Genomic DNA, 24,836 nt, shown 5'->3' on the forward strand with positions numbered 1-24,836 from the left:
ATATAAGTATACAGAAAATCTAAAGGAGGTCCAAACATTTTTAGGATGAAATTTCCTGTTGGAGTTCATATCGAGCATTAAAATGTCTTTAAGTAGGTTTGAACATGCTTTCCGTTTTGGAACCGGTTTGGAAATAAACTAAGTTTGTTATGATAAAAATTGGACTAGGACTTTTGGTTCTCCTAGGGCAACTATAAAAGTGGAACTCGTTGAGACTTGAAATATACCTTCAGTAAGGCTTTTGGAGATCTTTCCACATTAAGATCCTAAGAGCTATTGAAAAATATGACAAAATATTTTTTATCCAAGATCTACTTCATTGCAAAATTATATTGTGAAGATTTTATCTACAACTGTTCATTGAGGAAGTACCAAGAAAGGGGCTTTTCAACTTTATGAGTTCTAGCGGAGTTCGTAATCTAGCGCACTCGAAGTAGTTCATGGAACGATTTAGCAAGTAAGAATGACTTCCAATCATTAGACATTTGTAAGTATTCTCGTGTCTAAATTGATTTGATATGCATTAATTTTGTTTCGTGGAGAGGATCCATGATTATTTAGTTTAGAATTGAAACGATTTCCTTCATGTAAAAAGTCTTGTGCATGTTTGCCTGATTCTTTTGGATTATTTTGTCCAGATTATTATTGATTCTTGGTAAATTTGATAAGATTGACTTAAGAACCCTAGCCTCTATCCATCCTTAAATCTTTTTACTATCATCAACCTTTACAAAGATAGGATATTTTGATCTTCCTAACATATTTTGAAGGTCTTTTTGCAGTTTCAAATTACATCATGAGGGGTTCAAACGATACAAACTAATATTAGAAAGTTATTTTTAAAGATCATATAAGTCAATAGGCTCGACAAAGGACTAATCCTCTTCAATGTATAGGTTGAATAATTAGATGAGCACTTGTATGATATAGACTACAATGAGTTCGAAAAAAGATAGGGCCATATGGAATAGACTACAATGAGTTCGAAAAAAGATAGGGCCATATGGAATAGACTACAATGAGTTCGAGAAAAGATAGGGCCATATGGAACGTTGTTCCATTGTAGGCCTAATTACACAAGAATAAAATCTATTGTTTTCTAATCAAAGTATCCATTCGGGTTTTTTTCCACAAGTTTCAAATTAAGTATGTGCATAAAAGAATGTATCCAAGGAAATTACTTCTAAACTTATTTATTCGAGTAATTATTTTTAGTCCACATAACTGCAATTGCTTTCGTCAAATAATCACCAGTCCCAGATGGTAGCTTCAAATAATGCAAATTAATTGATGACAGAATGAGTAATATTTGGTTGTCATTAGCTCAACATTTTCCGTAGGGACCATATTATTTTGCTAAGTGTAATTAACATTGCTGACACTATTATTTTGCTAAGTGTAATTAACATTGCTGTCACTATTACTAATTACTATATTACTAAATTGCTAATGCATTAGCGATTTATATGGGTGAGGAGGGTCAGAAGATTTTGTATATCATTAGTTTATCTAATTAACAAATGAATACAAATTAAGGATATGTATTCCTAATAGAAATAAAGGGTTGATGAGATCAATATTTTATCTCATAATTTAGAATAAAGTATCGAACTCTTCAATGTTTTACAACTTACATAGAACATAAATAAGTTTAATATTTTTCTAGTGAAACTATGAAATGACAACTAATATGTCCAAAATAGATTTTGTTTGATATTAACCTTAGGATTAGACTATCTGGATAAATAAGTTTCTAATGATGCCTAATTTGATAAACAAGAAGAACTCAAGAAAAGAACTATAAGGGCATGAAACTTCAGAGAGGAGGGATAGAATGAAATCCTTCAATTCTTTTTTGAGAAATAAAATGGTATCCAATTTACGCCAGAGTAAAATAATTATTCAATTATCACCTTTCCTCTTATTAATAGTATGTTATTATTCCAATTTTCTCAAATATATTACCCATGTTTAATTGTTAATAGTACATTAGTTGTTAAGTGTATTGCCGTTTTGGATTGATCTTTGCTTGACTATGCCAAACATATTTCTTGAGAACTCATCATACTTGTGAAACACCCAAAATTTGTCATCTGTCCAACGTGATACAAAATATCAATAAGTATCTTTCATATGCTATTTTTCATACCTGGTATAGTATATCTACACAAAGGATTTAGAACAAAGCCATGCAATATCAACTAAACATTGACATTCTAAGCTTCTAAGTGGTTCAACCTTCTAACGTATTGGCTCATCTTGATCATCATATATGGACTCCACATGCATATTGTAGAGAGGATCATTTATCGTGAAATGAAATGTATACTCATTCCTGTAGAGGATGAATTAATACAGCTTTGGATTGGCATCCCTAGGGATTGGGATGCGAGGAAGCTCACAGAATTGCCTAGCAAAGATGAAGTTTTGGTCAACTGTTGGCTTTCTTCTTCCACAGTGAGGTTGCACAATCCTCCTTCATGTGGAAGTGTATGGAGACAATAATGAGGCATGCAACAATTGTAAGGTCAAAGAATTGGCTATGACGACGAGGATGACATCTTCCATGGCAATTACTATCAAGTACTATAAAAGATCTTTCTCTCTCTCTCTCTCTTTCTCTCTCTCTCTCTTTTCTTTCTTTGTGGATGTATACTACATAGATTAACTCTTAACTGCTATATCTGTATGCTCTTAAGAAGGCAGGATGCGAGAAGCACGTTTGAAACCGATGTGCTTGGTAAGATATCAGTTAAAAAGTAACCTACTCATCGTCGATCTTTCCATTCTCTTCTTTTGTACGTAGCACTTGTGAGGCAAAACAACCAAGTGCACGTTAAAGTAGAGGTGAGATATATAGAAAAAGGCCCTAGGTAACAAATATAAATGGATTTCTACCTTAGTGACCAACAAAACCAGCTAAGGTTCTCGTAAAGCAAACAAACTGTTTGGTGAAACATCAGTGACGATCTGTTCTTAATCCTCCACATGTAAGTCTTTGCAGTCTACCATATTCTACTCAAAACGTACGTTCGGGTAAAGATGCATGCATTCTAGGAACAACAGAGGGTCAAAGAGAATGTATAACTTTATGCCAATGCAAGCATGAATGACATGTGCAGCATTTGATTAATTATTAATTTGTCTATTAATTTATCAGTTATCTCCTTCCCATGATTCATTCTTTTGGAAATATAACTAACTACTGTCACTGTACATGCTTCTGAAGAGGCAACCCTGCAAGAAGAACGTTTACACCTGATGCTTGCTATTTTGTCAAATGTCAGTTAAAATAAACACACACGTTATACTCTCCATGCCTGCCTTCGAAATGTAACGCTCGCTGAGCAACATCACCAAGCGAAGATGAGACAAAATGAGGCCTCAGCAAAACAGAAAGTTCCAGTCGACCACTTTGTAATCACAACGTACACTTCGACTAAAGATGGTAAGTTGAGGAAAATGTGAAGCCTCCAACTGTAAAACAATGTAGAGTTGACATGTGTCACTAAGTTCCTCCGCCTTTCCAGAGTAGCTACTTACGAAAATTAATTTTAAGGTGTTCACATGCATTAGTGGAAACTATTCTGGTGCATGCATGTAAGAATTGCGTGGCTACTGAGTTTGTGACGTTGGTAAATACTCTCGTCGGAGTCGTCAGTCACTAGACTTGCTATTCTACCCTTCTTACTGAAGGTCCTCACGACTATAAATTAACGCGTAAACAAGCTTCTACCTTCATCTATGTTCTTCTCTAGGCCCAAAACAAGTACCTAAGAAAGCGAGAGAACAGAAAAATAGTAGAGAGAGAGAGAGAGAGGCCAGCATTCATCACACTGTCAGAAATGGAAGACATTGTTCTAATAATTGGAGCTGGCCCCTCCGGCCTTGCAGTTGCTGCGTGCCTCTTCTTACTCTCCATCCCCTTCGTCATACTCGAGAAGGAGGATTGCACCGCTTCACTTTGGAAGAAGAGAGCGTACAATCGCCTAAAACTCCACCTTGCCAAGCAATTTTGCGAGCTCCCCCACATGCCATTCCCTTCGAATACTCCCACCTACCTCCCTAAAGACGCATTCATCCGCTATATGGATGCGTACGCATCTCGTTTTGGGATCAATCCCATTTATGACATGCACGTTGAATCTGCATCATACGATGAACGCGAGGAGGTGTGGCGAACCACTGCCCGAAACACCAAGACGAGTGAGATGAGTCAATACTTCGGAAGGTTCTTGGTTGTAGCCACTGGAGAGAACTCCGTAGGTTACATTCCGGATATCCCTGGTTTGGATACTTTTCCTGGTGAAGTACTCCACTCGTCAGAGTACAAATCGGGATTGGCGTACACCGGGAAGAGCATCTTGGTGGTCGGATGCGGCAACTCTGGAATGGAGATCGCGTACGACCTCTCAAGTTATGCCACCAAGACATCCATCTCGATTAGAAGCCCGGTATGTTTGTCACTGCATGGCTTTTCTAGTAAGTCCTATGTGCATGCATATTTTTTTTTCTTTTTGTTTCTTTTGTTTCATGTTAAGTATAATAAAACAATTACTACTTTGTCATTAGTGATTTTATAAGTACCATTTGTTTTCATCAAACTTGTTTGACATAGCCAACTGAAGATATATACTAACACCCAAGTATAGTTGATCTAATTTCTTAATGGATATGTTTATGCTGTACAACTAAACTCGGTGTTTACCAAAGAATAAAGCATAAAACATATTTTACAAGGACATTGAATGAAGAAGTTTTATTGTTTTTTAAGTTCCTCATGATATGCTCATTAACTAACCTCTTGGAATGTGCAGCTTCATATTGTAACCAAAGAGATGATATATTTGGGAATGGTTCTCTTGAAGTATCTTCCAGTGTACATTGTTGATTTCATTGTTCTCATCCTTTCCAAATTCAAGTTTGGGGATCTCTCCCAGTATGGAATAGTTAGGCCAGACAAGGGCCCATTTATGTTGAAGGCAACTACAGGTCGGACTGCAGTTATCGACGTTGGGACAGTCGAAAAAATCAAGGCCGGAGATATTCAAGTAGTAATCAATAAATCAAATATGTGTTCATCTTTATCTAATATCGCATGATTAAATCTGTGTTTATATTTATCTAATACTACATTTTTATTTTCTATGCTTATTTAACTCTCCATCATCTTTGATTCATAGGTGGAGCCATCAGTTCTTAGCATTAACGGGAATGATATCATGTTCTCCAATGGCACAACACATTACTTTGATGTCATTGTTTTCGCCACTGGATACAAAAGCTTAGCAAATAATTGGCTCAAGGTAATGAATGCAAAGACTATCTACTGCTTCTTATTGACCTTCCGTTCTTCACTTGTATAAAAGCTTTGATTATTTGTAGGATGATGGCCACCTACTGAATGAAGAAGGGCTACCAAAAGAAAGGTTTCCGAATCACTGGAAAGGCAAGAATGGAGTCTATTGTGCAGGATTGTCAAAACAGGGCCTAGCGGGTATCTCTATGGATGCAAAGAACATCGCAAACGATATAGCAGAGATGATCTTGAGGGAAAGAAGGATCACCAAGTAATCAAGATGCAGCTAAGAGATTAGGAAGTGGAACATATAACAGTGTAGCTGTTGACCAAGCATCATAATGGATATTGGCAACATTTATTTGTAGATCGATATGATGGAAAGTTTTTCTTATATTATAAATTTTCCTCCAGCTAGAAATTGGTTACAGTTTAACATCTCAAGTGCTTTTATTGATTTCGAATATTATACAGGGACAATTTATTTTCACCTCCTATTTTATTACTATTTTTATAGGGTTTTTTTTTAATATATAGTAATCTCTTGAGCTATCAAAGATATCTCACCCCTTCACTCTTGGAAAGTTGGTGAACGCTTGTAATTGTATTTTATATTTTAAATTCCTTCGTTGCTCTCGTGCACCTCCATTCTCTTCCTCTCCTCTCTGTTTCCTTGATCACCTCGGCCATCTCCTCCCTATGGTCGGTTGAGCCCGATCACCAACACCATCTCCTTCCCAACTCCATCCACTCGCCGTACCAGTCGCCATCGCCGTCAGCCCAGCTCAAACAGCCCCATCTCCTCCCCATATGATTTCTAGATGCCTCCTCCCCTTCGTCGGCCCAACCCACCAGATCTTGTGGCCTCTTCTGATACGGCCCTTGGCCTTGATGTAGGCAAGCTCGATCCCGATGGAGCTCGAGGAGGTGTTCTCGAACCAGTGGAGGCTCATCCTGGAGGGCTCAATGGCTCTATTACCATCTGTACCAAGAAGATTGGATGAGAACTATGAGATTACGGCTGCACTTAGTCCAATACAGGCTGCTGCTATGGCGGCAGAAAGGAGAATGCATGATGATTTGTAGTGTATCAGGCCATCCTGCATCTTCGAAGTTTTCTGATTCAGTACCAAAGGGAAAGAGCTTTTGAGAGGGGATTCTGCTCATAGTGATAAAAGAGGGATTGGCAAAAGCTTACCTACTAGTCATCAAAATGCACCCTCTGCTTAGTGATAAATGAACCCTCGTGTATTTATCTCTTATGAAATTTGTGTGCATCTAGTATAAAGAAGGGATATATTTAGTTTCAAAAGCCGAAGATTATTTTCCGTAAATAGCCCTTAGATAGAATCTAACATAACTTAGTTATTCTTTTCTTTATCCTAAGGATATTTTAGTCATAAAACTTTCGAATATATTTAGTTAATAATATATTCCTGCTTTAAAATTTGTGATGGTTAATTTATCAAATGGATTGATTTTTTATAGTTCTATTTAATTTCACATTTGTTTTTAATTTTATGTTTCTTAGTATTTCTTTTTTTCTGTGTTAAAAATATATACCCTATAATATACTAATGTGTTATTATTTACACATTTTTTATTTAAATATTAATATATAATTTGGCTAACATAAAAGCGTATATTTTTTTATAGCATTTGTGCATAAGTTATATAGTTACCTAAAATTATATGTAAAAGGTACGCAAAATATTTGCATGCATGCAAATCTTATAAAAAAGGGTTAGAGAAAAATAAATTAAATACTACAAAATTGAGAAGCTTAAAAATATAATTTTAATAAAGAGATTAAAAATATCAATACCCAAATTAAGAGGTTTTTCATGCAAATTGGCCTGATTTATATGGCCGTATCCAATATAACATTCACTTAGGTTAAAAGTTACCCACTACCTTAATTATTTGGATACATAGTTTTATGTGTATACTATCTTCGCCGTCTATCTCCACGAATCATGGCCGAGTGGCTGACGATTGCGCACATCTGTTCGCCGTCTATCTCTACGAATCAGGGCCGAATCTATCCAAACTTCCCACCATTTCACGCACGCATGCCGATGCAGTGCATCTCCCTATTCCCAATCTTATTTAGTTGTAAAATTTCCGTAATAACTCTCAGAGGCCCAGTAACAAACACTTTATCTTCCTTTCCCCAACGCACCGTATCAAATATAAAATAAGTAGTAAAGTTTGTTACGCGTGACGATTGCTGAATGGCGTAGCCGCTCTCTTCTTTGTACTAAGCAGCACGTCTCCTCTTTTCTACAAACACACACACACACACACACTCTCTCTCTCTCTCTCTCTCTCTCTCTCTCTCGTCCGAGGTATCCAATTAGAGAAAGAAGGAATGAGTCATAGGACGAAGTGGATCCACCACATCAGGAAGCTGAGCTCGGCGAATGTCTCGGCGTCTCTGGTGGAGAAGGGGCAGAATCGGGTCATCGACGCCTCGCTCACTCTTATCCGCGAGAGAGCCAAGCTTAAGGTGAGTTGGGTTGGTCCCAGGTAGATCTTATTCTGATCACTCCTTGCTCGACTCTCTAATTTTGGCGGCATAGAAAATGATTAAGTGATCGTTGTTTGTTCGAAGAGCGAACTTTGATGGATTGTTGGTGATTGGTGGGGGAAAAGGACTACAGTAGCTCGAGAAGGTAGTTGCAAAGGTTCGCCTATAGTAGGCAATGGCGATCGGTAGCATCCAGATGAAACCTTGAAGAGAATGTTAATTAGATTATGATCATCAACTGTTTGCTTTAAATTATCGTATGTGTTAAATATTTGCTTCTTTCGGTTGGGGGTGCGGGGGAGGGGGGAATGGAAGAATTCCCTCTCTCATTTGATCAGACAAATAGGAATACAGAGGAGTACAGAGGAGTAGTGCATATGCCAGATTTTTGTCTGAGCTCCAGAGAACTTGTGATTTGAGCCAATACTAGAATGAGGCTTTGGTCAGATCTTCTCTAGAAGAGCATTACGCTATTCTCTTCTAAATCCATTATTTGATAATCTTTATTGTGCTTATGTTTTGAAAGGTCTTTGATTTAGATCTATTGGGCCAAAATCCTTTTATCAGCTCTGATTTTTCTTTTTTGGTCAGATCATGAACAAACTATTTCTGATTCTCCTCGTTGTCTGCCATTACGGGCATAACTCCTTTTTTCCCCCCTTTTTCCAGGCTGAGGTTCTTCGGACGTTAGGTGGTGCTAAAGCGTCAGCGTCACTTTTAGGAGTTCCCTTAGGCCACAATTCATCTTTCCTTCAAGGGCCTGCTTTTGCTCCGCCGCGCATAAGGGAGGCCATCTGGTGCGGTAGCACTAACTCTAGCACAGAGGAAGGTACTATTAGTGAAGAAGTACTTCATTCTTGCTGGAGTCCTTCTCATTTAAATTTGATGCCAATTGAGCAGAGCATATATTCCAATTTGGAGCATTTTTTCAACTTCAAGCTAGTTGGTGCAGTTTGCAGTTCTGAATTACTGCTGCATTTTATCCTTTGTGTCAAATTAGTGTGACGGTATTGATTCCTCCTTGCACTCAAGTGGTCAAAGATTTGAGCCATGGGACAAAACTTTCCTGTAATAGGGATACAACAGCGACCATTTGTCTCAAAACAATAACAACAATCAAGTCCTTACAGTCAGCTATTTGGTATCGGCTGTTAAAAGATAGTCAACTGTCTATATAAAACACTTCCCAATCACCTTTTCTGATTTTAGCTGTAACCAGTAATTGCAGAAGAACATTCCTCATCACCTTTTTGTAATTCCAGTCACCTTCATGAAACAAAGTATAGTGTCCAAAACATGAGTCTGATAATGTTCTACTTCCCATACTTATGATAGTGCTATCTTTTATTATTTTTTAAATTCTATAATTATGTCTATGATGAAACTTTGTTGGAATAATGTAGCAGTTATGCCTATTTCTCATTTTCTTGGATTGTTTAATATTTTTTTCTTTATAGTACATGAATATTACCAATATAATGGTGTTACTCTACCAATTTTGGTTTCACATACAGGTAAAGAATTAAAGGATCCTCGTGTGCTAACTGATGTTGGTGATGTTCCTATTCAAGAGATTCGTGACTGTGGGGTAGATGATCACAGATTAATGAATATTATAAGTGACTCTGTCAAAATAGTGATGGAAGAAGTAAGTTTTGTATTTCACAATTTTCTGTACAAACCTTATTTGTTAATTATGTGAGACATTCTATTATGCCATTCCAAGTGTTCCATGAAGGAGCACCCAATTAGCTTTTAGCTTGTGTTGTAGTTTCTGATCTAGCCCAGTGATCTCATGATGTGGAGTTTCTGAATATTTCAACAAAGAACCTGCAATAACATGTATACAGACATTCAAGGTCATTATTTCAGACAAATTTTAACATTTTTTTGTAGAACTATCACCTAGTATAGCAACATCTGATATCAAAAGGAGGTTTCTTAATTTGTTATTTATTCATGTTTACTTGCTGAAGGATCTTTTCATTCTCTAGTATTAGAGACCAAGGTATTAATGCTTCACACATAATCTAAATTATTGTGACTCTATTTAGACTATTAAGACTCAAAATCTGGGCATGCTTAATACGGATGTTTTCATTCATGATTGAAATTACAGAAACAATATGATTTGTACATAATTGGAGCCTCTTCTGGATGTGTACATGGTAAGCTTCCTCTATTAGTAGTCCTCTCATTACTATAGTGACCATAGGTCTGACCTCTGATCACTAATATATAATCATCAACACATTATCACCTTCAGGTGTGTGCATCCCATGTATTATTTATTACTAAAAGTGCTTCTCTACTTCCATGATTGTCCTCTTATAGATATATATGTTAGCCGAATCTTTTGTTATAGAGCAATTAGATGCAACTGAAGGTCATCTTTCTGCTTACTTGACCATCATCTTGTTCTGTTATATACCAGTTTCTATGATGATGATGACACTTAGTATGAAGGTATATGAAAATTTCATCTCGTGCCGTACACTTGAGTAGCAAGGAAAGCGAGACTGTACCTATTTCCCTCCTGTACACAGAGTCATGCATTCCAATCAAAGAAACACACACACTCTACCATATCTTCTCTTTTTGGAATTTGTTGTATCAGCATATCTGTATCGTGTCTTATGCATATCCATGCTCCATAATAAGGGATATTGTACAGAGATCGTTATCTATGTGAACTCCTACGATAGTTATTTCAGTCCTCATTTCTTGCTTTATCATGCTTCATAAACTTCTTGTAAATTTTGTTTCCTTTTTTTCAGAAAGCGTCCAGTTCAGAAGGGTCATTTGCTTCTTATTTCCACTGAACCTATTCAATTTTCTTATTTGTGTTCTCAGATGTCCTAATTGAATCACAATGGTGAACTGATTGGCAGCCCCCACCTGTAATATAGGTTTAGTATGACAATTTGGAGCATACCTGGAATGTTTTAATTAAATACTATCAGCACATGGAAGTAGTTGCCAAGAATGACCTGATTGTTGGTCCCTTCTTCTCTACTCCCTTTAGAGCTCTATGATTGCGGTAGTGCTGCTAACAAGATATATACTAAAATATGTGAATCAATGTGGCTATAACCTTATCCAGAACCTCTAATATCCTTGGCAGTGCAAGTCCATAAAGTTGAAAAAAGCAAGGTTCCAAAAATCGGTATTGGGATCGGGATCGGCCGTCTGAAAAAATGATACGTATCAGCCATATCGGCCGTATTGGCCGCCTGTATCGGATTGAACTATTTTAATTAAATAAAATTCTAAATATTATTAAAAATGTTGAGAAATTTCTAAAAATTTAGAAATAATTATAAGAAAATAAGAAATAATAATTACTCACATATAAAGCCTAAAAAGTAAAAATCTCTCTTCCTCCCTCTCTTCTTTCCTATCCCTCTAACTGTTAGTCTGAAATATTTATTCTCTCTCATACTCTTTTTTTTTTTATCTCTCTCTCTTTCTCACCCTCTTTTTTTTCTATCTTTCCCTCTCCCTCACTCTCTCTTCCTTTTTCTCTCTCTCTCACCCTCTTTTTTTTTATCTTTCCCCCTCTCTCTCTCTCTCTCTCTCTCTCTCTCTCTCTCTCTCTCTCTCTCTCTCTCTCTCTCTCTCTGATAGCTGCTGCAGGTGGGTGTACAAGCTAAAACCAGCCAATGGATTGGGATCGGCCCAAACTGGAAACTATGGAAAAAAGAGTTTTGGGCTGAAGCTTTTCAAATGTGATTCTATGTATATTAGTTAGATACATTATTGATGTTGCCTTACCTTAGCTTATTTCAGAAGTTTTGCTTCTCCCAGTGTCTCATGCATGTTCAAGATATATTTGTTGACTCAGTTATGTACTGTTGCAAGACTTCTATCTATACACGAGAGTAGCTCAATCTTTGCAAGACTTTTATCTATACTTGAGTAGTTCAATATTATATTTCATCTAGGAACAAAATAATGTTTTGCTTGAGCATAACCATGTCCAATCAAGGTGTTTCTGAAATTTTTATCTTGACTATTTTTTTTTTCCTTTTGATTTAATATCTTGACTAGTTAAACTATCAAATTAAAGAAGTCAAATTGCTCTTTCCTATCTTACTAGTACAAGTAATGAAACAAGCAAGCATCTTTCTAATCCTCCTGGTTTAGGATGTAGACATTATACTTCTTCAAATTTTGTACTCTTTGTTCAGGATTTATTTATAGTTGGACTCCAATCAGCACCTTCAGATCTAGTAATTCTTAACATTATGTTAGTAAAGTTGAAAGTTATACAAGGAGATTTCCATATCAAGTGTTTGCTGTGATGACCCATGAATTTCCTGTTTGATATAGCAATTGGTTATCATAGTCTCTGACCTTGGTAATAATTTACAGGATCCTCTTCGTCCATTGGTTTTAGGTGGTGACCACTCAATATCTTTTCCAGTCATTAGAGCAGTATCTGAAAAGCTTGGAGGACCTCTAGACATTCTTCATCTTGATGCCCATCCAGATATCTATGATTCCTTTGAAGGAAATATGTACTCACATGCTTCTTCTTTTGCACGAATAATGGAGGGAGGTTATGCGAGGCGGCTTCTTCAAGTATGCTATCCTTTTCCTTATATTCTGAGTAGTGGTATGATTATCACAATGTCAACCATTGTTGTCCTTGGTTTATCAATCTCTGACATAGTGGAAATAAGAATGGGAAACATCACTAAGCTTGTAGCTATCATTTTATTTTTTAGGATTTGAAATGGTGTCATTAGTAGTCATTGCTTGTTCGTTTATTATTCGAAAGCCTGATAATATAGGCTAGTTCATTTATTTAATGAAATTGTTATGTGAAAAATCTAGTAATAGTCGCAGATTCTAGTCTAGGATGTAAGCCAGTGGCTAAGAGGAGATTCAAGGAACCATCACAAACCCCTAGATATATCATTGTTGCTCTTGCATTGGTGTTGCTGATGATAGAGACCCTAACAGACAAACTAACATAATATTGATGTATAAATACCATGTGAATCTTCATCTGATCCACAATAAGGCTATTACTTATTATATCATTGATTTTTATAGAGCTGACAATTATAAATTGAATGCTGAACCACAAAAGCTTAGGAATTTCTTAACTAGATCATTCTCAAATTGTAACCTTGCTTCAAGGAATAGTTCTGTTACTTCAGCTGATTATCCTTGGTATATAAGATTTTATAATACCTGTTTTAACATAACTTGCACAGTTAACAATTGCAATGAAATTATATAATGATTTTGGAACATTAAAAATTTGAATGCTAGACTCTGGAAGTTAAAAATTTGAACTTGCAAAGTAAGTTTAGAAACTTTTGGGAAGGATGAGCATAAACTTTGAACTTATAACATGATTAGTTATGACACTTATTTCCTGAGTTTGTCTTCACCCCTCACTTATGAGAGTTGGAAGCATAAAGTAGATACATACATTTACAGGCAACTTTGAGAGAATGACTACATAATTTCATAATTCAGAGGCCCAGTACCTTTTAAACTTTAATTCTTCTGTAATAGGCTTGTTGAACACTGAATGGGATAAAATAGATATGAATAGCATCCTTTGAAGTTTCCAGTGTTATGTATTTTAGTCTCAAATATAATGATGCCAATAGAGCTGCATCACTTGTACTGGCTTTCCTGTCACCCTTGAATTTAGGAATTAACACCTAGTATATCTCCTTCTTCCACTGAGTTAGATATTGTGATCTCATTTCTTCACATAATTTACTTCTGAAATCTCAGTGCTTCAACAGAAATATGCATCTTATGTTTGAATATTAAAGAACATGCTTCTGCCATGTCAGGTTGGAATTAGATCAATTACTAAAGAAGGGCGTGAACAAGGAAAGCGATTTGGGGTTGAACAGTATGAAATGCGTACCTTTTCAAAAGACCGCCATATGCTGGAAAATCTGGTCTCTCTCTCTCTCTCTCTCTCTCTCTCTCTCTCTCTCTCTCTCTCTCTATATATATATATATATATATATATATATATATATATATATATATCTTTGGTGTTGAACAGTACAAAATGAGACACTTCATTATCATGTATATTAACCAAGTATGGAGCTTCCACAACTGAAATAACCATTGGCACTGTAATGCTCCATTGTTGAATAGGCCTGAAGTAGATTATATCAGCATCTGCCATGGGCACACATTAAGCATGTAAACTTATATACAAACATAACCTTCCTTCATTTTCAGGCAATGTTGCATTACCAATGTAGCACAAAACTAGGAAAGAATTTCTTGTTCAGCATGTGCTGCAGAGACATGGCAATGAAGAAGCATTTAAAAGTTCTTTTACTTGGGTGCACTTCCAAGAGAAGAAGCTTATATATTTTTTATTACGTGATGTTTTTTTTTCCTTTTTTACTTTTGGAATCAGTATTGTCTTTGCACTAATAAATCATAACATGCTCATCATGTATGCATCCAATGCACATGCAACTTAAGGAAACAGCTATTAGCAATGTGCTATTTGTCTGTTAATTCTCAGTGAGTCATCAATATGTCCGTAAATGACATTTAGTTCTTGACAATATGAACAGAAACTTGGTGAAGGTGCAAAGGGGGTCTATATTTCAGTTGATGTTGATTGTCTTGATCCAGCATTTGCTCCAGGAGTCTCCCACATTGAGCCAGGCGGCCTCTCATTCCGTGATGTCCTCAACATTCTCCACAATCTGCAGGCTGATGTTGTTGCTGCTGATGTGGTAGAGTTTAACCCGCAGAGAGACACTGTTGATGGAATGACAGCAATGGTGGCTGCAAAGCTTGTTAGAGAACTCACTGCAAAGATCTCCAAATGAGAGTTTTCCTTGTCTTTTCCTGTCCAGGTACTCACAATCCACCAAATTTACTTGTGGACGTACATTTTGTGCTTGCTCATGCTGAGCAGGTAAATGCTAAGTCAACTACTAAACAGCTATGATTTATAAGATGGTGTATTATGTTCATTGAATTAGATATAATGAAATAATATGAGAACGTTGATCTCTTATTCTGGCCTAAATGTGTTGTGCATTCTACTGTCAACTAAGTAGCTTTAAGTTTCTCAAGACGCATTAAAGATTTTTTTTAATTCTTGTTTGGTTTTTGAAGAAAGGCATATAGCACTGCTTGGTTACGAACAAAGGAGGTGAGGAGAAGAAATTCTTAATAGAGGATCAGTTACTGCATATATACTTTTTGGTGACAAATGAAAGGATTTCTCCATCTCGTGGTAGTGTTCATTTAGCTACAGTAACTACCTGCCCATATTAGAAGCAAAGGAAAAGTTAAATAAGTCTCTAAAAAGTTGATAAAATCTCTTTCACATATGATTGTTTGACTTCTAATCAAACAATTGTTTATATATGCATTATATTGTTTCTTGTTGGCAGATGCAATCATGCAAAATTAATTAAATTGATTTAGAGCCACCTCACATTGGGATAGTAATTTATGATGGTATTTCTGAATGCATTTTTTGTTGAAAAATTCATAATAAAATTGCTTCTATTACACTGAATAATACTTCTAGTAAGGATGTAGCAACTAAATGTTTGATGGCTAATTTTGATTCAAGAGGAAGTTCATATTTTAAAGGAACATTCTTTCATATGCAGAGTTGTGCTCATTTTCTTAATTTGATGATACAAGATGGATTGAAGTAAAATAAGGGAGTAATCAATAACATTAGAGAGATAATTAAATGTTAGAAAAAGTCTCTTAATGGCTTATTTAAATTTGACGAAATTGTTGGGCAACTTGGTTTAACTACATCAAGAGGATATATATTGATGTTCCTACCAAATGGAAATCCATATATAATATGCTTAATTCTGCCTTCATATATAAAATGGTGTTTGACTTTTATACAAATAGAAATGCTAATTATAAGTTAGGGAGTGATAAGTAATATTAATCAAGGAGTCAATTTCTTATGATGAATACATAAGGGCAATGTGACAATAATAAAAAGTAAGTTTGATAAATATTAGGGTGAGTGCAATATTTTGATGGCAATTGTATTTATTCTAGATTTAAGGTATAAAATGAAGCTTGTTGAGTTCTTTATTCCCAAAATTTATTCCACAGCTTAAATTGTTGATGTTATCAATTTAATTCAAGTTACATTATAGGATTTTTACTCCGTGTATGCAAATGATTACTTAGCTATCTAAGAATATAATTCTAATGTATCAAATATGACATCAAACATATGAAGACTTTAATATTCAAGCAATAAGAGTTTTATACAAGGATCAGTTCAGAATTTGATGACTTTCTAAGGTTTACGAGTACTACAAAACCTCTTAAATCAGAGTTGGAGATATATTTATAAGAGTTAAATGAAACATGTGGTCTTAACACTTTTAATATATTAAATTGGTGAAAAATTAATACACTGAAATGTCTAAAATGGCTCGTGATATTCTTTCAATACCGGTCACTACAATAGCATCAATATCTACATTTAGTGCTGAATAGAGGAGATATAGATGATTATTGAAATTCTTTGACTCTAAAAGTATTGAAAGCTTTGGTTTGCATTGGGAAGTGAGTTAGAACTACTAACAAGGCAATGAAATGTTCATATGTAAGTTTTCTAAATTAGTACTTCAATTTTTTTATTGTTAATGTTATGATTGAAAGTCAAAACATTTTTATTTCGGGAGGAACATATTTGAAGATGATCTCCATATTGACTTAGCAGATTGTTCATTACATGTCTAGGAATATATTATTGATATAGCTTCTTATTTTAATTTTTAAGATAATTTATAGAACATATTCATATTACTAGTGTGAATGATAATTTTGTATTGATATTAATTGTTTTCTTGGCTAACTTTTTTCCCAATGACTTGTAGAGGAAGATGGCACTAATAATCAAGGTTTATTGGTGGAAATCATAGAGTGTATCAATTGCTTAAATATTTTAAGTAATCATTTATAACATTTGTGGGAATTTTTCATGTGATCAATTGCTCAAACATATATTGTAACCTTGTGGGATATTCATTACTTGTTAGCATTACTTTTTGTTAGTTTTGTAACCCTTTGTGCTATATTTGTTAGTACTTAGCAGTACAAATGGGATGATCATATCTTTGTGGGATAATTTTTTTTCACCTCTTGAACTATAATCTTTTTCTTTAATAATCTCCTGAACTATTTTTTGATACACAATGATCTTTGAACAAACAAAATATCTCAGAGTTACTCTTTTTATTATGTTTCTATTAACTACTTCTATCCATAAGTTACCATATGATAGTTACCTAACAAAAATATAACATACTTATCCCTTTTATGCACTTATAAATTACCTACATTTCAAGAAAAAACTTTACGTTGATCAATATAGAGGGGCAATTTGGTTATTTTATTAATTTCATCTATAGCGGAAAAGAGGTAAGATATTTTTGATAGTTGAGTAATTGCATAGCAAAAAATAGTTCTTAGGGTTATTATAAAAAGTTATGATAGTTTGAGGGTGAAAAAGAGAATTATTCTTTTTATTTTTCAACTGTTTAACTTTTAAAATTTATATATATATATATATATATATATAAATTCAGCTCAGTAATTAAACCCATTAAGCCATTGAACTGTCGAGCCGAGCTTACCTTGGAAATGAGCTGAGCGGAGATAAGCTTTTCCAGCTCGTGCTGAGCTGGAAAAGTTTAGCATAAAGTCGAGCCGAGCCTAGCCGCTCAAGCTCAGCTTTTTTTTTATACACCCTACTTGCAGCACACGAGAATCACGTACCACATAGTCCACATCCTATTTTTATTAAATCATACCACTTGCTTTTTACTCCATAACGAACTGCTTACTTGTACTCCTTCCTTCCCCCTTCTCTCTCTCTCTATATATGTGATTATGTTCCATGGTTACTCGTATAGCTAAAGAGTAAGGAAAATAACAATAATAACTAGAGAGATCTGCACATATAGAGTGTAATGGCAACTAAGGTGACAACCATTGCAAGAGTTGAGAGCTTAGCCGGCCTGGTAACTATTCCAGCCGAGTACATCCGCCCCGAGTCGGAGCGAGAGGATCTCGGAGATGCCTTCGAGGAAGCGAAGAAGTCATCAGAGAAGGATCTCTCCATCCCAGTAGTAGACCTCCGAGGCTTCCACTCCGATGATTTGGCAGTGCGGACGAGGTGCGTCGAGGAGGTGAGGAAGGCGGCGGCAGAGTGGGGCGTGATGCACGTCGTCAACCACGGGATACCGCTCGAGCTCATCGACGCAGTGAAGGAAGCCGGGGAGGCGTTCTTCGAGTTGCCGTTGGAGGAGAAGGAGATGTATGCTAATGACCTGTCGTCTGGGAATGTGGAGGGGTATGGGAGTAAACTTGCTAATAATAAGTGTGGGAAGTTGGAGTGGGAGGATTACTTCTTCCATGTGATATATCCTCATGACAAGGCTAATGCGTCCATTTGGCCCAAGGAGCCAGCTAACTATGTGTAAGCTCTCTCCCTCTAATGCCCGTTTACAGCATCGTATGTTAATTTTGCATTTATTATCATTCATATCTTATTATATAGATACTATTTAGCACTCCACTTTGCATTTTACTATTAATATCTCAAAAAAAGAAAAAGAAAAAACTCTATCGTTAATTTCAATTACCTATAGGTGAATGATCTTATTATATTTGAGTAGCTTTTTACACTAAATTTTAAGGTATTCAAATAATAAATTTCCATATAGTAGCTTGGGAATGGTAGTGAATATAAAATGTAAAGTGATTTATATTAGTACATATAAATTCATGTAGGCCGGAAATCTCTGTGATGGTTTTGAGATATCTGTCTTAGCGTTTTATCTTGTTATTTCTTCATATAGTGTGAATCAGTCTACTGTATGTATTATATAAAGTTTGTAAAATAAATTATAATCTCGGAATGGGTGAGTACTTTTAGAAAAAGAACAACTAAATTAAACCTGATAATGCTCAGGCTAATCATCTAAATGGTAGTGTTCTGAGAAAGTGGGATTTAACATATCTTATCTATATCACTACCCTACAGGGAATTGATTAAGATGTATGAAAGACCACGCTTCAAATTAGATGCATGCTACTAAAAATTTCTCTGGCTTATTCACATCTATATATAGGCTCCTCGTCCAACAATTAAGACTTTAGGATATAATGATAGTAAAGTGAATGATATTTAACAATATCCCTAGTGATATTTAAAGTGTCTTTGATTTGTAGTAGAAAATTTAGCAGAGCCCAATTCTCAATTACTTAAATTCAGCATTGTTGTTCTGCATATGCTGGAGTACCTCCGCATGTGACTTCGATTTAACCTGTACCGTAAGTCGTGCACAAGTTGGAACTTTAATATACATGTGATATTGTGGATTACATATTCTCCTATTAACTAATCTGGGATCCAACTTTATTATTAAGGTTCAGTATCTCGGCTTGTATCTTGGCAGCAATAGCTAGGTAGTTTATTACTAAGTTAAGGTGCACACACGGTTATCGACCTTCTTTAGGAAAAAAAAAAGTTAAGGTGCACAGGTATCTATGCAGTAATTAATAGTAGCATATTATTTTAATTATGAGTCAGTATCTTGTGAACCCAACTGGAATCTTGAAAAATAAATCCTTATCATACTACCTATTGTTGTGATATCAAGCCGTCGCACAATAAGAAAATAATTTCTATGCTTTAAAATACCTTTGACTTTATGAAGCAACTGCTACGGAGAAGCTAAAGTTACTTCTATTGCGTCAGCGCACAAAAATTCAAAATTCGACTCAGAAAGTAATCGTTTGGTCTTGAATATATATATATAAGATACTTCTAAGAGACCTTAAAGTAAGATCGACGGCTAATGTTATGCATGCAGAGAGGTGACTAAGGAATATGGCAAGCAACTGAGACTAGTATTAACCAAGATGCTCTCCATCCTCTCTATTGGCTTAGGAGTAGACGAAGGTAGGCTACACCGAGCGCTCGGAGGACAGGAAGACATACTTCTGATCTTAAAGATCAACTACTACCCCAAATGTCCTCAACCGGACTTAGCCCTCGGCGTTGAGGCCCACACTGACGTGAGCGTCCTCTCCTTCATCTTCGACAACTCGGTCCCGGGCCTCCAAGTCTACCACCAAGACCAGTGGATCACCGCAAAGAACGTGCCTGGCTCGCTGATCGTGCACGTCGGCGATTGCCTCGAGATAGTCAGCAATGGCGCCTACAAGAGCATGCTGCACCGGGGGCTCGTGAACAAGGAGAAGATCAGGATGTCGTGGCCCATCTTCTGCGAGCCGCCGAAGGAGAAGATCGTGCTTCGGCCGCTACCAGAATTAGTGTCGGAGGCGGTGCCAGCGAAGTTTGAGCCTTGCACTTTCTCTCAGCTGTTCGAAAAGAAGCTGTTCAAGAAGACGCAGGAGGAGTTCGCCTCGACCAAATGATCCAATTTGTGGGAGCCGATGGGTGTGTCGGCCTCGGCTACCGGCGGCGGTGTTCGCCGGCGATCACCTTGTCCTTCCTCTGCAGCCTCCAGTCGAGGGGGGTAATGGTGTAGTGTTGGGCTTGAATTGGGTGTGGCCCAGCCAGAGTTGGGTTGAGTTGTAAGCGGCACAGCCATGCGGCCAGCCCAAGGTGGGGTTGGTTGGGCTACGACCTACTCCAAGTAACAGCCATGGTTGGTTTGGACTTTGGGCCCAACTTTGTGAGGGTGATATTATCATTTTTCAGTGGTTGTAATCTAACCCATTGCTTTGAGTTTTAGGCTGGCCCAAGTAGATTAATTATTCTCTAAATTATAATAATTTAGTTTAATAATTTTTATTTAGTTAACCATATCAATTTGAGCCCTTAAACATTATCATCTTTTGAAGGTAGCTTATTATTTATAATATTTGTTATAAATTAATATTAACTAATGTGACCGGTTAAAAAGTACCTCTACTAATTGCTCCTAATAGGTAATCATGTTCAACATATTTTACTATTCAAAAAAGTAAGTTAATCAAAATCTTGTATTTTCTATTTGCTTTAAATCAGCAATAATTAGTGTAATGGTAAATTTGATGACAATTGTATTGACTACTCTTAATAATGTGCCAGATCATTATTATAGTTTCATTACATTCATATTATGTAAGTACAAGTTTTTTTACTAGTCAGCATGATTATGTTGATTACTATACAATTTACACATATCACTATATAGTTAAGTCTTATATTGACAATGCCCTTTTACTTGCTCAGCTCGGGGTCAGAAGGCAAAGTGTATATAATATCTATATTTATATTGGCCAATGCTTGAGGTCGTGCGGTTAGGAATAGACTATTAAGCACTGCATATGCCGATAGAGCAGGCATGACACTACCGAGAGCTCATGCAAATAGCATTGAGATAATCAGTTAGCTATTCACTAAGTAATGGGCATGGTGATATTATTACTAGATGTGTTCCCTCTCTGATGAGTGTTGCTTGATATGAGCATTTTATATTGTTTATAGTTATGGTCTGCATGAGCCTAATTTAGATGATTTGATTATTCGGGGGTAATATATGTTATATTTTATGTTATTAACACATGTAGGCTATAGTTATGGAAATGATTGGCATATTCTACAAATGTATTTTTGTGATTATGGCAAGCAAGCAGACAAGTGCACACCACACATATATAATATTGCATCCTTTTTTTACTACTTCTAGGCTATAGATGTGTATACTTTAGGTTTTACATTCATAATCTTTTACTAGAAATATTTTCATATTAGTAGATGATCCTATTCCTAAGTTCATGGTGAGTTGGCAAAGATTATTTATAATTTATCTATTTATTTTATTCTTATAAAATAAGCTAGATGGATTGTAGCTCTTACACTGGCATTTATGTCAAATATATATATTAATTTATATTTTAGGACTTATTGTGGCCTATGGTATATTGGGCTTTGTTTTACTAACGGCTAGTTCACTCCCTTAATAAGAAATCCCTATGAGCCACTAAAGTAAAGAGAAGAGAGAGAGATCCCACCTCATATGCTAAGATCTCATCACAACTATTGGAGCTTTCAAGAAGACCTTGTGGAGTTGAAGCTAGTTGATCTTATCACCTACCATCATCTAGTCCTTCCGATGTTGATATATAGCTAGGGTGGCACACCAAGGCAAAGGCATTATACAAGCAAGCGTTAAGGGTGCAATTGTGCAAGCAAGCAACTCAAGGAGAGTCTATAACCATTGAGGGTCAAAAAAACGTTGTATGATTTTGTATTTAAATAATAGACCAATTCAATCGGGCAGGTTTGTAGGTTTTCCTTTCCTAGTTGAGAAAGTCTATTTTACCTACATTTTTGTGTTTGCATTTATCATGTGCATGTGTATAATTTTGTAGCTTTTACAATCTTAGTATGTTGAGATCATACTTGGCCTAGGATGTTATACCTCTAGATACTTGTATGTGTATTCTTCTGCATAGAGACCTATTATTTTGCAAATAGATTAGCACATATTAGTAGTAGCATAATAGGTTTTCAATATTGTTATAAGAGAAGGACACCCTAGGATTAACCACTTTGACTTTGATTTCAAAGGGTGTGATAATATTTTGTGCTATTTTGCCTACTCAATTAAATGCTTTTAGTTTCATTGATTAATTTACCCAAGCATCTCATCTACTTGCTTAGTGATTTTATTCTTACATTCTTTCTAGTTCTCATGACTATGGATATACCTAGAGAGACCGTCAACCATGAGACCTCCACTTTTGGATGATTCCAATCCTCAAATCAATAGACAAGAGAGTGTGACTACCGACTACTAACCGTCTAAGGATACTTAATCCTTCAGATCTTTGTGAGTGTTGTCTTTAGAGACAAGCCGAAGTTTCATTGGATTTGCACTTGTGAAGTTGCAAAGGATACGTGAGATATTCTAAAGTTCACTCACAAGGAGAAGTCATGGTGGAGCTCTCTGAACTCCAAAGCTGTAATAGCTTTGAGATAGACCCTTTGTATGGATGATAATAGATGTTTAATGAATTTTATGCCAAGTTAAGGAATATTGTATACTCTAATTTAATCTTAATGAGAAATCATTAAAGAAGAGTTATGAACAAAATATATAGATCTCTATCTAACATACTCCAAGCCAAAGTAATAGCTACAGATGAGAGAAAAGATGTAGTTATCTTAAAGTAAAGCAGCTAGCAAGTAATCTCCGAATCTATGATCAACCTTGAGCTTGCCAATGAAATCCAAGGGCATTGCTAATGTGATTCGGACTTGATCGGATCATCTCAGATGATATTGGGCTCGATGGGTCGAGCCAACCTATCTTGATTAAGTCATCTGCTATTTTGATAGATTCCTAGTTAATTAAGTCACCTATTATTTTGAGTCCTAATTGACCAAATTACCTACTTGCTCAGTTACTTTTGGCAATACTAGTTTTTTTTTTTTAGCTCGAGCAAGATTAGCCTCTATATATAGAGAGAGAGAGAGAGAGCAGCCTATTTTATCACGGTGCAAATGTTGAAGTTTATCTCGTCAACCCCTATCTCTCTTCTCTTTCTATCTCCCTTCGGTTCCATTCCTAGCCACCGAGCACCCTAAGGTTGGTCACTCTCCTCCCTTCTTCATCCACCGATCCCCCTAGACTCTTAGAGTCGAGCTCTTCTCCCTCTTCGTCTATTCAAATTCTTGTCCTATCCACTCACCAACATTCCTATCCTTGCTGCCCATACCCTAGCCACCACTGCCATCACAACCTTACCACCTTAAATCGTAACATCCTCTACCATCTTAGCCGCCCAAAACTGGGATATATCAACTTGGTATTAGAGTATCGTTTCTCTTACATGATGTCGAGCACAAGAGCCATAGCTTTATGACATTTGAAGGTACATCGACAATGATCAATGTGATGAGATTGGAGGAGTCAAAATCAATCCCTACTTTAGCAACAAAAGTAATCATTTCCACCTCTTATTAGTAGCCAAAACCTATCTAGATGATGGCCATGTTGCAAGTGTTGTTGCTGATATCATAGAGAGCAATATAAGTTTCCGTCGAGGCATTAATCAAAGTCAATATCAGTTCATAGTAAAAAAACCATGGCAGTGGAGGTTCACCTATGCAATAAGACCCATCCACCCCCTCTAACACATAATAGAGGAACTCTGTGGCGTACACCATCACCAAGGGAACCCTATTGCCCACACTAGCATTTAGGTGATCTGAAGTAGTTGTGAATCACTATCGACCACTACTTAGGTCATTGTTAGAAGATATAGACTATTGGGAGGATTTCGATGATCGAATGCTTTGATAGCCCTAACTTTTGAGATATAGGGATTCAAGGCCGAATATTCAGCTTGAGTTCCCCATGTTCGACAATACTGATCCACTCAACTAGATCTATCACGTTGAATATTGTTTGTCATACTAGGTGACAACAGAGAATCAGAAGGTACTATTGATGTCGTTCCATCCTGAGTAAGTCATGATTCAATGGTATCAAGCTGCCCAAAGAGCGAGGCCTTTTGACTCTTGGAATTTTTTCACTAACATGTTTTGTTTGCAATTTGGATTGACAAACTATAAAGACTTCCATGCCATGCTCATTAAGCTGACAAAAAAAATGACTGTTTGAGTTTATCAAGAGGAATTTGAATGGGTAAGAAATTGAGTCCATGGTTGGGGATATTTGACATTAAATAGCACTTTTATTAGTGACCTCCATCATGGCATTCAAGCTGAGATGAAAGCTGCCCAACCTCAAAAATTGCTGGACGTTTTCATCATAACCTAGATGATGGAGGAGAAGATAGAGGAGCTAAGAAGCACCTCGCAAAGTGGCTAGATGATAGCAAATTCAAGGTACCTACATCAGTCATGAATAGCAAGGATTCAACCTGCACCACGGCCTATTCTAGAGGGTAAGGGACCCTTGAGGACCCCTATGCGTTATCCAACACAAACCTAGGTAGAGGAATGAAGAGCTA

The 24,836-nt window shown here is 36.2% G+C and overlaps 3 protein-coding genes across 3 annotated transcripts; all 3 read left to right on the forward strand.

Moving 5' to 3' along the window:
- The first annotated feature begins 3,845 nt into the window (after nucleotides 1-3,845).
- LOC140762178 (probable indole-3-pyruvate monooxygenase YUCCA10) lies at nucleotides 3,846-5,574 on the forward strand. The gene is made up of 4 exons (XM_073099807.1): nucleotides 3,846-4,454; nucleotides 4,818-5,051; nucleotides 5,184-5,306; nucleotides 5,386-5,574. The coding sequence occupies exons 1-4, from the start codon at nucleotides 3,846-3,848 to the stop codon at nucleotides 5,572-5,574; spliced, it is 1,155 nt and encodes a 384-aa protein (XP_072955908.1).
- Nucleotides 5,575-7,498: 1,924 nt separating this feature from the next.
- On the forward strand, nucleotides 7,499-16,962 carry LOC140763756 (arginase 1, mitochondrial). Its single transcript, XM_073102093.1, has 7 exons — nucleotides 7,499-7,808; nucleotides 8,499-8,658; nucleotides 9,344-9,477; nucleotides 12,204-12,413; nucleotides 13,652-13,762; nucleotides 14,405-14,692; nucleotides 16,712-16,962. Exons 1-6 carry the CDS (start codon nucleotides 7,671-7,673, stop codon nucleotides 14,663-14,665), a joined length of 1,014 nt encoding a protein of 337 aa, XP_072958194.1. The 5' UTR covers nucleotides 7,499-7,670; the 3' UTR covers nucleotides 14,666-14,692; nucleotides 16,712-16,962.
- Nucleotides 16,963-17,754: 792 nt separating this feature from the next.
- LOC140763550 (leucoanthocyanidin dioxygenase-like) lies at nucleotides 17,755-20,601 on the forward strand. The gene is made up of 2 exons (XM_073101794.1): nucleotides 17,755-18,315; nucleotides 19,715-20,601. Exons 1-2 carry the CDS (start codon nucleotides 17,807-17,809, stop codon nucleotides 20,280-20,282), a joined length of 1,077 nt encoding a protein of 358 aa, XP_072957895.1. The 5' UTR covers nucleotides 17,755-17,806; the 3' UTR covers nucleotides 20,283-20,601.
- Nucleotides 20,602-24,836: the final 4,235 nt, after the last annotated feature.

This window comes from Typha angustifolia, chromosome 7, assembly GCF_048772165.1.
Source record: "Typha angustifolia cultivar Huaian chromosome 7, ASM4877216v1, whole genome shotgun sequence".
Taxonomy (NCBI): Eukaryota; Viridiplantae; Streptophyta; class Magnoliopsida; order Poales; family Typhaceae; genus Typha; species Typha angustifolia.

Bases quoted from the DNA above. Each gene is read 5' to 3' on its own strand.
- LOC140762178 (XM_073099807.1), top strand. From the start codon at position 3,846: ATGGAAGACATTGTTCTAATAATTGGAGCTGGCCCCTCCGGCCTTGCA. The intron at 5,052-5,183 runs GTAGTAATCAAT...TTTGATTCATAG, and splicing joins TCAAGGCCGGAGATATTCAA to GTGGAGCCATCAGTTCTTAG. The intron at 5,307-5,385 runs GTAATGAATGCA...GATTATTTGTAG, and splicing joins TAGCAAATAATTGGCTCAAG to GATGATGGCCACCTACTGAA.
- LOC140763550 (XM_073101794.1), top strand. From the start codon at position 17,807: ATGGCAACTAAGGTGACAACCATTGCAAGAGTTGAGAGCTTAGCCGGC. The intron at 18,316-19,714 runs GTAAGCTCTCTC...TTATGCATGCAG, and splicing joins AAGGAGCCAGCTAACTATGT to AGAGGTGACTAAGGAATATG.
- LOC140763756 (XM_073102093.1), top strand. From the start codon at position 7,671: ATGAGTCATAGGACGAAGTGGATCCACCACATCAGGAAGCTGAGCTCG. The intron at 8,659-9,343 runs GTACTATTAGTG...TTTCACATACAG, and splicing joins TAACTCTAGCACAGAGGAAG to GTAAAGAATTAAAGGATCCT. The intron at 13,763-14,404 runs GTCTCTCTCTCT...CAATATGAACAG, and splicing joins GCCATATGCTGGAAAATCTG to AAACTTGGTGAAGGTGCAAA.